This window comes from Geotrypetes seraphini, chromosome 3 (assembly GCF_902459505.1).
Source record: "Geotrypetes seraphini chromosome 3, aGeoSer1.1, whole genome shotgun sequence".
Taxonomy (NCBI): domain Eukaryota; kingdom Metazoa; phylum Chordata; class Amphibia; order Gymnophiona; family Dermophiidae; genus Geotrypetes; species Geotrypetes seraphini.
In genome coordinates, this window is record NC_047086.1 from 291,224,359 (window position 1) to 291,236,541 (window position 12,183).

A 12,183-nucleotide genomic window follows, 5' to 3' on the forward strand; every position below is an offset into this window, starting at 1 on the left:
GACTACACCCACGTAGATAGAAGTTCCATCTTCTCTTTTCAGAGCAATCCATATCACTTCTTCCTCTCCCCAGGTCCCTTGCATTTCAGTCGCTTGGATATTGATCTTTACATAGAGAGCTACTCCTCCACCTTTATGACCATCTCTGTCCTTCCTAAAAAGATTATATCCCGGTATGTTTGCATCCCATCCATGTGATTCACTGAACCATGTCTCTGTGATAGTGACAATATCTAGATCTGCCTCTAACATCAGGGCTTGCAGATCATGAACTTTGTTGCTTAGATTGTGAGCATTTGTGGTCATCGCTTTCCAGCTATTTTTCAGCGATAATCTCCTTTTTCGTATGGATTTTTGTGTCATTTCACTTTCCGTTGCAATACTAAGAAATGAGTTGCTGATATTGCTTATGTTGCAGTCTTTATTACTATCACATCTTTTCTTTTGCCGGGGGTGGTCTCTATAATTGTCCTTCATACATACACCACCCCCACCTTCTAGTTTAAGTGCCTAGAAAAATATTGTCTAAATTTCTCTGCAAGGTTTCTTTTTCCTGATGTAGTAATATGTAGCCCATCAGTGCAATATAGCTTCTTGTCCTTCCATGTATTTCCCCATCCTCCTATGTACCTGAAGCCTTCTTGATGACACCAGGCTTTGAGCCATCTATTAAAGTCCTCTGTGTTTTTCACTCTTTGCTCTCCCTTTCCATATGCAGGCAGTATTTCAGAAAAAGCTAAAGTCTTTACAAAAGGTTTCACGCCCTCACCAAGCTCCCGAAAAGCTTTCTGTGCTGCAAGTGTGGAGTTGTTGGCCAGGTCATTTGTTCCCAGATGGATAACAACATCACTGTTAAAATCCTTAGTTTCTTCCTTAATTATAATCATTATTTGCTTGGAACTCCTGGTAGCTGAGGATCCTGGAAGACATTTCACTATTTTGGTCTCCTCACCCTGTGTTCCAAGGTTAATGCCTCTAATGATGGAATCCCCCAACAGTAATAGTTTTCTGTTTTTGGCTTTTTTATTTGTGCTTAGGGTGCGCTTGTTCTCTTGAGTTACCTTAATTGGTTCCAGTCCCACCTCCCTTCTGTTTTCTTGAGTATCGCAGTGCACTAGTGGAGCGAAGGAATTCTGTAGAGGTAATATTAGTGAAGGTGGATGTTTCTGTGTTACATGTCGCAGTCTTCCTGAGCCTACTGTGATCCATTTATTCCTGGGCTGTTTTATTCTTTGAGGTAGAGGTGGTAAGTTGGTATGATTTTGTGGAGTGATGGAAGCTGCTTTAATTGTATTCAATTCCTGTTTAAGTTTGCAGAGCTCCTTCTTAATACTTAATACAAGTTGAAGACAGATGGGGCAAGCCTTAAGCCTCCAAATAGTATGTCTTGGAATTAAAGCACCACAGTGATTGCATAGAATAAAGGTCATCTTGATTGGTTGTGAAGTGACTTGATTTGAGTAGTCCTGATTATATGGGTCTCTATATATGAATAGTGGTCCCTGGGGTTGGTGGGACTATAAGTCTTACCCTTATTCCTATGAAGGGAAAGGGAAAGAGGAAATTAGATTTAACAGAGGAAAGAGAAGGGTTTATTTTTTGTGCTTTTTTTTTAGTAAGAAACAGGGGTGAGAAGAGAAATTAAGCAGATATAATGCTGAAAACCAGTGAAAAGAGCAGAATATGAAATGCAGAGCAACTTATCTTATTGAAGTTCACAGGGCAGCCTTGTTCACAGCCTTGTTCAGGCCCTTTAAACAGCTAGCATGTTTTTACTACAGATTAAAATAGTGCATCACAGGGCGTGCTGAGGAATTTTACAGTAATTTATGCATATGTGCTCTCAAATTGCGCACTAAAAAGTTTTTAAAATTTTCTCACATATTTATAATTTTTTTTCAAATTGTATTATATTTTATTATATTTTAATTAATAATTGTATTTATTTAATAACAATAAAAATAATAAAAAGTTTAAATTTTCTCACAGAAGATGCATGCCTAGAGGTGGAGAGGAGGTTGTCTATACAAATCAGTTAGCGCATTGGCATTGCCATTCGTTAACCGATTAGCGCAGGTTTAGCTCATGAGTCATTATCACCTACAAAACAGGTGGCGGCAGGGGCTCACATGTAATGGGAAAATTAGCATGTGTCCATTAATGGAAAAATCTGATATTTGCCCATTTTCCCTCTGTGGTAAAAATGACCATAGTGTACGGGAAAGACCGTGTAAGGGTGCACTAAGGTCACCTTTTACCACAGTTTGGTAAAAGGGCTTCAAAGTTAGAAGCTTATTTTGCCATTTTGACTTTATCCAGTGAGCGGGTGTTTTCCTGGTAGGAGTGGGTCCTACCTAGACAAGTTCCACTGAATATCGACCCATATATTAATTCTGTTTCAAGAGCTTGTTGCATTTTGGTGATAACTCTTAATGTACAGTATACAAGTCAGATTTTTTTGTATAAATTATTTGACAATTTGACCCTATACTATAAATCAGTGACTACATGTCTGTGCAACTAACTCTCTGCTTGTCTGACCAATTGCTCCAAATGTTTATATCTTTTTTTCCCAGTCTTCGAAATATTCTTTTTCTAATCCCACAGGACAAATCTTTTACCTGTACTCTTTTCATGCCCTTTGAAGACTTCGAGAAGCTCAGAAGTGGTGATGAAGTGCTGGATTTCTTCAAAACACACTTCCCAGATTCCATTCCTTTGATTGGAGAGTACGTCTTATTTTTGTTCCCGACATAGATTCTGGCAGAGTTATTCCTGGTCCCAAAGTTTGATTTCCATGTTAATAATATCTAACTTGTGGGACTGTGTTCAAGGTTAATATATATTGTGTTCTCTACACAAATAAATATTATAGGGATCAAAAATACATTTTAGATGTAACTATGTAACATAGTAACATAGTAGATGACAGCAGATAAAGACCATCCAGGCTGCCCAATCTGATTCAATTTAAATTTTTTAATTTTTTTTCATAGCTATTTCTGGGCAAGAATCCAAAGCTCTACACGGTACTGTGCTTGGGTTCCAACTGCCAAAATCTTCGTTAAAACCTACTCCAGCCCATCTACACCCTCCAAGCCACTGAAGCCCTCCCCATCCCATCCCCCACCAAACGGCCATACACAGACACAGTCACAAGAACTTTCTGAGAATTTGACAAGAAACTCTCCTTTAGTAAAAATATCATTACCAAACAGTAGCACAGTTTCCCATTGTGAAATATTAAAAAATTAAATAGTCAAACTTTGGATAGCGAGTAACGTGGTTTATGAGGGTTTTGTAAGACGAGCAAAACATTTTCTTAAATTTTAACTCAATAAATCAGCGTTGTCTTGCAGTACGAGCACATATAAGTGCGTCATATCAAATTCGCACAATATAAGTGTGTCGCATCACTGATCGCGGCTGAATGTAATATATGCACCTGCAGTTCAAGCGTGCACAGCATACACGTATCTCCCGCTGAGTGCGGCTGAAAGTAAAAAAGCATCATGCCCAATTCATCCACAGTGTAGTGACTGTTTGAAATGAGTGAGATCTTGCAATACAAGTGCGTACAGTACTTGTATTAAAGTTTTTGGGATGTGGAACAAATCGTCCGAGTTTCCATTATTTGCTATGGGGAAATTCACTTTGATATACGAGTGCTTTGGATTACATGCTTCTGGAATGAATTATGCTCGCAAACCAAGGTTTTACTGTATAGACTCCTCGGTTCTGTACACAAGGCACAGTTTCTTAAAACTGGTTTCCATACATCATGCCTTCTTGAAAACTTCATTGTGAACAATTTGTTAACAATTTTTTTTTCCATTATTAGGAAACCCAGACAATGCAATGTTTCTGTTGACCTTGAAGCAACCTTGCTGTCAACAGACTTCCTAACTGCCTAAATACTGGCATGAATGGAATTATGGAAAAATTACTTTATGTAGCAGACTGATCCTGCCCAGTGAATCATTAGGATGCACCACATAAGCCAGGATGCTATCAGAAGCGTTTCTGCCCTGCTCTTTTATTATTTTGGGGTATATTTTTCTCAATGTTCAGTTGGAGGCTCGGTGCCCAGAGGTTCCCACATGTTGGAACCTCTGCCTGGGAGAAGACGCAGATTCGTGCTGTGGAAGTCTGCTGCTAGCAGGATTAGCCATTGAGTACACCTAACTGGCCAGTCTGCTTTTATATTTTTTTGAGCTTAGGGGTCGTCCCTGCCCATCTGATTGCATCCCTGATTTATCAGAGGATTGAGCTCAGGCTAGATCCTTCCCGGCTTAGTCAGGATTAATATTGGGCCGGCTGCATGGGCCTCTCCCCCTTTGTGTCGTGAGGTTTTCTGGGGGTTGAGGATCAGTCTGACCTCAGTCCGACTGGTAGCCCAAACACCAAGTTCATCTGCCGAACCTGTGAAGCAGAGTTCTTCTCTATTTATCATAGCTGCATTCCTGAGTTGAAGCAGGCAGGCACATGGCTCATTGAGTAAGGCTATATTATAGCCTAAGGAAAGAATGGGGGGTCTCCAAAAGTGAATTTTGAAAGTTTCTGCAGCCAGAGCCAAGGTCCCCCCACCTCTAAAACCCTTTTCCCTGCATTTTCTATTCTTCAGGGAAGACCCCATAAGTTTACTGGTGGTGGCCATCTTGAATTTTAAATTATCTTTTTCTTCTAAAGCTTCCATCTGCCTCAAAACCCCTCAGTTTTACTTAAAATCAACAGGGATGGACCCCCTCAGGCCTTCCTACCCCTATATCATGCCAGGTTTATGCTGGATGGCCAGCCAAGGAACGTCTATGTTCCACATGCGATGGAGCACATTGGGGAGGGGAAGGGCAGGAGCCTTGGTCTCAGCCTCCGAGCCCTCCAGAACTGAGGACCAGCAGGAGGTACATTCCCAAGGGAAGATACCCTTTCCAGAGCCCTCTGAAGGTGCATTGGCCAAGTTCAGACATGCGGTGGTCACAGAACCGATGAGAACCAGCAAGGGGGTCCTTGCTGGGGTCCTTGAGACCCCCAGTACAAGGCTTCACCATGGATTTTGTGAGCCTTATGTGGCATACCTGTTTGAACTGCCGAGGGTCCTCAGCATATGCATTCAGCGCAATGGAGACAGTGGCGCAAGGGATCTCCCCTCAGCATATGCCTACTGAATTTTAGTGGTTAACTAGCTTAGAACTATTTAGCCAGCCAGGAGCTGTTCCTGGCCGGCTAAAACTATTGAGATAGACATGGAGGAAGCCATTGCTTGCCCTGAGATAGGTAGCATGGAATGTTGTTACTATTTGGGTTTCTGCCAGGTACTTGTGACCTGGATTGGCCATTGTTGGAAACAGGATACTGGACTAGATGGACCATTGGTCTGTTCCAGTATGGCTATTCTTATGTTCTTACACACATAGTCGACCATGTGGTTTTATTAAAACCCTTTTCTACAGGTAAAATGGGTGACTTTTTATGTACAGAGGAAGGTTTCTAAATTCATCCCCTATAAAATAGACAGGGAAGGAGTGGGACGTTCTGTCAGTGTTCTGCTTCAAATACAAAGTAAAATTATCAGTATTACATTTGAACACATTGATTGAAATCTTTTTGTTTTTTTTAGGCAAGCATTAAAGCAAGATTATTTCCTATTGCCAGCCCAAGCCATGATCTCAGTGAAGTGTTCTTCATTTTACATGAGCTCAAAATGTGTACTAATGGGAGATGCTGCCCATGCTGTTGTGCCATTCTACGGACAAGGCATGAACGCCGTGAGTCACTCTTGGTTAAAACTACTGTTGAGATATTCAGAATTTTCAAAGTGAAAGAGGACTACTGGTAATTTACCTTAAATAAAACTTGGATCCAAATTATGTAAGGTAGTCTTGGCATGCAGAGTGGAGATTAGCTGATTGGGTTGATGTGACAGGTAAAACCCACCTTGTGTTTTTCCTTTTTATTTATCAGTTTATCACATAACAGTGCAAGAAAACTACTCATACAGCAACTAAGGAAAAATGAAAAAATAATGGAGGCACCTCTTTATTTAGCAGCTGCTGTTAACCAGATAAGAGCTAGTGGGAGGGTATTAAGCGGCACTAACCAGATAATGATACTAAACCAGATATTCAGACTGCGAGAGGCAGCGAACCTGGAAATTCAATCCCAGGATCGTATCCGGCCACTGACATTGAATTTCTGGGCTATGTTCAGCTGTGTTTGACATAGCTAGTCAAGCCAGAATTCATTGGCTGGCTGACTAAGTCATAGCAGCCAAAGATAGATCTGCTTTTTAGGCATATCTAATTGGTCGCTAGACTTAGCTGAGGGGCCTGCTTGGCATGGGGAGTGAGGGGTGGGGGGGGTAAGGGCAATCCATGGGGGATTGGGTAATCAAAGGGAGTCTGAATATCGGCCTCCTTCAGTAGCAAAGACATATGATTCTGTACAATAATTATTTCCCATTAGTTGCAAATCTGCAGAAGTGTATCACTTTAAGACTTTGAACACCTCCCATTCTGCAGTGGAGAACAAACATCTCCCTCTTCAGTTTTTCCTTGTGCAAGCAAACTCAGAAGGTGTGATCTGATCTGATTCTTTTTTGTTGTTTTGGGGTATTTTTGCTGTCAGTCTTCGGATTTTTCTGCATGACTTTGATGCTCGGAGGTCCCCTTTTTGGGCTTACTCTGCCAGGGATAGGACACAGTCCTGCTCCCAGGCCAATCTTCTGAGTACCTGTGGAGCCAGCGTGCCTTGTGTCTCCCTTCAGGAGCTTGGGGTCATTCCCCTGGGAACTGCTTCACGTTATGGGGCCCCTGTGTAACAACCCTCTGGGTATCAGGGAGCCAGCTGTGAAGTTTCTCCCACCGGGGTGTTGTGAGGACTTGGGTGGGAGTCCATAGTTGATGGCACCAATACTTCCTTTTTCCTATTGGCCATACCTCTCCCTATTTACCCTATTACTCTTCTAGCTTTCGCCATCACCTTTTCAACCTGTTTGGCCACCCTTAAAATATTCACATACTATCACACCCATGTTCCACTCCTCTTTCATACACAAAAGTTCTTTACCCCCTAAACTGTACTGTTCCCTTGTGTTTTTGCAGCCCAAATGCATAACTTTTCATTTCGTAGTTTTAAATCTTAGCTGCCAAATTTTAGATTATTCTTCAAGTTTCGCTAGGCCCTTCCTCATGTTATTCACACCATCAGGGGTTAATAAGTGCAAAATATAAAGATAGATGTAAATTTGAAAAAAAAAGATAAATAATAATCACCACTTTACAAATTAACAAATAGAAATAAAAAAGAAGATGGAAATTAAGATAATACCATTTTATTGGACTATTACATGTTTCATTTAGCTTTCAGATGTCAAAACCACCTTCTTCAGGTCAGTGCAGTATATTGCAGTTAAGGTATCCTGTTCTGACCTGAGGAAGGGGGTGTGGGTCTCCAAAGGTTAGTCAAAATATATTTAAAAAGATCACCTTATTTCCATTTTTTATTTATAAATGTTTATCAACACAGCTGGACTATTACTTTATCCTAAAGGAACAAAAAGAAAAAATTATTTTTCCTATCTTTGTTTTCTCTGGTTTCTGCTTTCCTCATTTTCTCATCACTCACTTACTTCCATCCAGTGTCGGCCCTTTTTCACTGCCCCTTTTGTTCATTGTCTGCCCTCTTTCCCCTTCCATAAACTGTCTACCCTCTCCCCTTTCCATCCATTCTGTGCCCCTCTCTCTTTTTTATATGATTCATTCCAGCTTCATAATCTCTCCATTTTTATCTCCTTTCTCTGTTTCCCTCCTCCTCCCATACTTTGGCATGTCTCTCCTTTCCTTTCCTTCTTTCCTTCCTTCCTCACCCCACCCTATCCCATGGTCTGGCATCTCTGTCTCCTTCCCTTCCATCTCTCTCCCCCTGTGGTTTGGCCTCTCCTATTTTCTGTTTCCATTCCCTCCCTCCCCCATAGTCTAGCATCTCTCTCTCCTCTCCCTTCCCTTCCCTTCCCTGGTGGTCCTTCTTTCTTCCCTCAATCCTCCCTTTCAATTTGGTGGCTTTCTTCTTTGCCCCTCCCTGCAACTGGGTTCAACATTTGTATCTCTTTCTCAGTTGCTTGTAAGCTTTGGGCCACTGGCAGCATTAATAAGCTAAACATGCTGCCTCCGGCAGCCCCAGAAGGCAGGACGTTGCAGCAGAGGGAAAGCCTCCAGGCTGCCAAAGGCAGCGTGTTCAGCTCAATTAACATTGCCAGCGGCCTGAAGCTTTCAGGCAGCAACATGGAAGGACCGGACTCTAGACTTGAACAACCCCTGATGAACTGCACCTGGGGCAGACTGCACCCTATCCCTCCTAGTTTGGCACACCACTGGTTAAGAGCAAGTTCTAAGCTGCTCTCTTATTTGATTACTTAAATATAAACCCATCCATATATAAACCAAGGTAACTCTTTTTACCCCCAAAAAGGGGAAAGATAGGTGACTCGAATCTAAACGGACTCGTCAGTCTTGCAAAGTTACTGGGGGAGTGAGTGGCCTAGGGGGTTAGAGCTGCTGCCTCAGCACCCTGAGGTTATGAGTTCAATCCCAGCCTGCTCCTTGTGACTCTGGGCAAGTCATGCAATCCCTCCATTGCCCCAGGTACCACCATTAGATTGTGAATCTGGAGGGATAGATAGGGAAAATACCCAAGATCACTATTCAATGTATTGTAACCACTTTGGGTGAATCTCTTAAATAAAAGGCAGTAAAACATAGCAACCACTGTGGGAACTCGCATCAGCCATTTTGAGTAGTGAGACTGCATGGGGCAGGGGCAGGAGCATAGGAGGATCACTCTTGCCCTGCCTTACTAGTGGACCAGGGCTTAAGGTAGGCCCAGAAAGAGGTCTGAGAGGGGGAAGACTCGAATATAAACAAAGACCCCCATTTTGGGGGCCCAAAAATCTAGGTTTATTTTTGAGTGTGTAGTAATGGTTTGCCTATCTAGAGGTTGCGTATGATAAGCATCTGTGCTTGTGTTCCAGGGCTTTGAAGACTGCCTTGTCTTTGCTGATTTGATGGACCAGTACCACAGTGATCTCCGTAAGCAAATCAATATCTTGTACCTTGTTTTAGCCCCACCATTCCTTAGTGGCATGACCTCGGTTTGTTAGCATACCTTAAAACTTGTTGGATGCCTTAAATTGATTTAACGCATGTTAAATAATGAATGGGCACCCTTTAGGTTGATTAGTGCAGATAACAAAGTTAATAGACCCAATATTCAGACTGTGGGAGGCTGCCTGGTTATCTAATCTAATCTAATCCTTTGTTTTATAAAAGAGCATCATCCCTGCAAAAGACACCTTGATGTGGTTTACATTAAGACTTTGCACAGTATATTAATTTAAAAATATGCATGAAGTATATAAAATAACTTAATCTGAAATAGCAGAAAGCAAGAAAGTCTTTAATGTTTTTCGAAAGATTTGATAGGTAGTGCATGACCACAGACTGATGGGTAATTCATTCCATAGAGGGGTAAATAGAAGAGAGCAAGAACGGAAGAATTGACTCCTTGACTGAACACTTTAAATGATGGAAAAGATAAATGTATTTGTATTGTGTTTAAGATCCTATATGGTATTTTTATTACCCTTGTTCCTTTAGATTGGAATGTATGTAGATCACATCTTGCGAGACACTCTCAAATGCTGAAACTCTCTTTTCATCATTGAAGGGTAAATCCAAATCACTCAGAAAATTTGGTCAATCTTTTTCTTTCAAACTAACTGAGCTTTGGAATAATTTGCCAAATCCATTAAGAACCTCTAATTCTTATCCTTCATTCCGAAAAGCTTTGAAGACATTCTTGTTCTCTAAACATTTTGGAAATTAGTTTCTTTTAATTTAACTCATTTTTATATCACTGTTAACCAAGTCAAGCTCCTATTGGTGATGACCCGGTCTACAAATCTAAGTTTTAGTTTAGTTCAGTTTAGCTTATAAGCTATCTCCCACAGTTGGCAGGCCGAGATGTATCCAGTTTGAGATCAGCATTGAGTTTCCAGGATTTTCTTGGGCTTATGGCCCGGATTCTAGTAACGGCATCTCGAAGTTAGGCATATACAGGGAATCAATTTTCAGTTTGTTTTCAGTTCGTTTGAGTTTTTTCTTCTCATATTTTCAAGTTTTCTTTGTTATCTTTCATAAATTCATTTTAATAACGTGGCCTGGATTCTAGTAATGACATCCCGACGTTAGGTGGCGGTAGGCATCCTACCAGAATCTAACCAATTGGTAAGCATGCTTTATTAAAAAAAAAAAAAAAAAAATAGCATTGATATAGCGAACGGTGCCTATATTGAAGGCACCGTTTGTGCACCTACCTAAGTGTCTAAGCATGCCTAAGGACGCCTGAGGCTGGTGTGGACATGGTTTATGCCAGAAGTGGCCTTAGGTGTTCTTAGGCAACCCTAGGCGCTTCCATAGGCGCAAGACAGGCCTACATTTAAGACACATGTTTTTAGGCGTCCACTGATACCGACCCTGTTTATATAATCTGGGCCTATAGATATAGCCAGCCTGCTAATCAATATTGGCTTAACTGGCTAAGTTATAGTGGCCGAAGGGTCTATCTGGCCGCTTAACTTAGCTGGTCAGCCAGTAAATGTTGGCGCCATCTGCTGGTAAACAAGCTAACTGCTAAGCACTAAGATCCAGCAGCCATCTCATGCTGCATTTAGCCAGCTAACTGACTAGGAGCCGTTCCTGGCCGGTTAAATAGTGCTGAATATGAGGCAAAATGTGTATGTAAAAATGTTGCCCCAGGTACATTAAATAGATTGTGAGCCTGCCAGGACTGATAGGGAAAATGCTTGAGTACCTGATTTAACCTTTTCTGAGCTCCTTTGGGAGGATGGACTAAAAATTCAAATAAATAAAATTCTGTGTGGTATAGAACAAGTGAATCAATTTTTTACCTCATCAAAAATTACAAAGACCAGGAGACACTCAATGAAGTTATAGGGAAATACTTTTAAAACAAATAGGAATAAATATTTTTTTCGCTCAAAGAATAGTTAAACTTTGGAATTCAGTGCCTGAGGATGTGGTAACAGCGGTTAGCATGTTTGGGTTTAAAAATGGTTTGGACAAGTTCATGGAGGAAACGTCCATAGTCTGCTTTTGAGACAGACATAGGAGAAGCTACTGCTTGCCTTGGGATCAGTAGCATGAAATGTTGCTACTAATTGGGTTTCTGCCAGATACTTGTGACCTGGATTGGCCACTAAGGAATCAGGATACTGGGCTAGATGGACCATTTGTCTGACTCAGAATGGTTATTTTTTGTGCTAAGTACATACATGGGTTATAAAATAGCGTACATGTTGTACTTTAGTAATATGCATTTGCTTCTGCCCCTGAGCAGGTGTAGATATATACAGGCTCATTTTAGCTGTGACTATGCAGCTTTATAGAATAGCCTCAAAATAGGTGTCCTGTTAAATAAATACCATGTCACGTATACTCATACAATGACTGGAAACACATTTTGAATGTGTCTGGTATATAACTAATATATTTACATTCCAGGGATCTGCCTTCCTGAATTTTCAAGACTTAGGGTACCAGATGCTCATGCTATTTCAGACCTGGCCATGTACAATTATAAAGAGGTAAGAAAGCAGGGGTTTGATGATATGCAAACTCCTATTTTGCACAGGTCATTGAGTTAGGAATTGAAATGACAGGTCATCAATTTCCCCTTTATTGTACAAAAGGCTCTGCCAAACCCAAAGTATTTGGTAAATACTGAATGGATACTGGTAAATATATGAGCATTTGTTGGAATTTCACATGGAGCAGCAATTTATAAGTCTACATATGCAGAAAAAGAGCAGCATCTCTGGAAACTTCATGCACGTACAATATACGCAGGGCAGGCCTGGAATGTAAATAGGGGAGAGGGGGTCAAACAGGGCAGCTGCCCTAGGCCCCAAGGCTCTGAAGGGCCCCCATTGGCCGGCATGTCCTCCCCCTTCTAACTTCGCCGGTCGGACATCCCTTTCACCTCTGTTCTCATCCATTTTTGTTGTAGGGAACTGGTAGGTGCGGCAGCAACTCTGAAACGCAGCCTGCAGCCTCCCTCTGTGCTTTCATTCTGCTACAGTCTTCCCCCAATGATGCAGCTTCTTTTTTT

General features: G+C 41.4%; 1 protein-coding gene across 3 annotated transcripts in view; it reads left to right on the plus strand.

Annotated features, from left to right (window-relative positions):
- The window catches only part of KMO (kynurenine 3-monooxygenase), a 102,304-nt gene that overhangs the window by 75,473 nt on the left and 14,648 nt on the right, over positions 1-12,183 (plus strand). For all 3 annotated transcript variants that reach the window (XM_033938353.1, XM_033938354.1, XM_033938355.1), the window contains 4 exons: positions 2,608-2,729; positions 5,618-5,765; positions 9,026-9,083; positions 11,577-11,659. In XM_033938353.1, the coding sequence (XP_033794244.1) occupies positions 2,608-2,729; positions 5,618-5,765; positions 9,026-9,083; positions 11,577-11,659 (411 nt within the window). The remainder of the gene's footprint in view (positions 1-2,607; positions 2,730-5,617; positions 5,766-9,025; positions 9,084-11,576; positions 11,660-12,183) is intronic.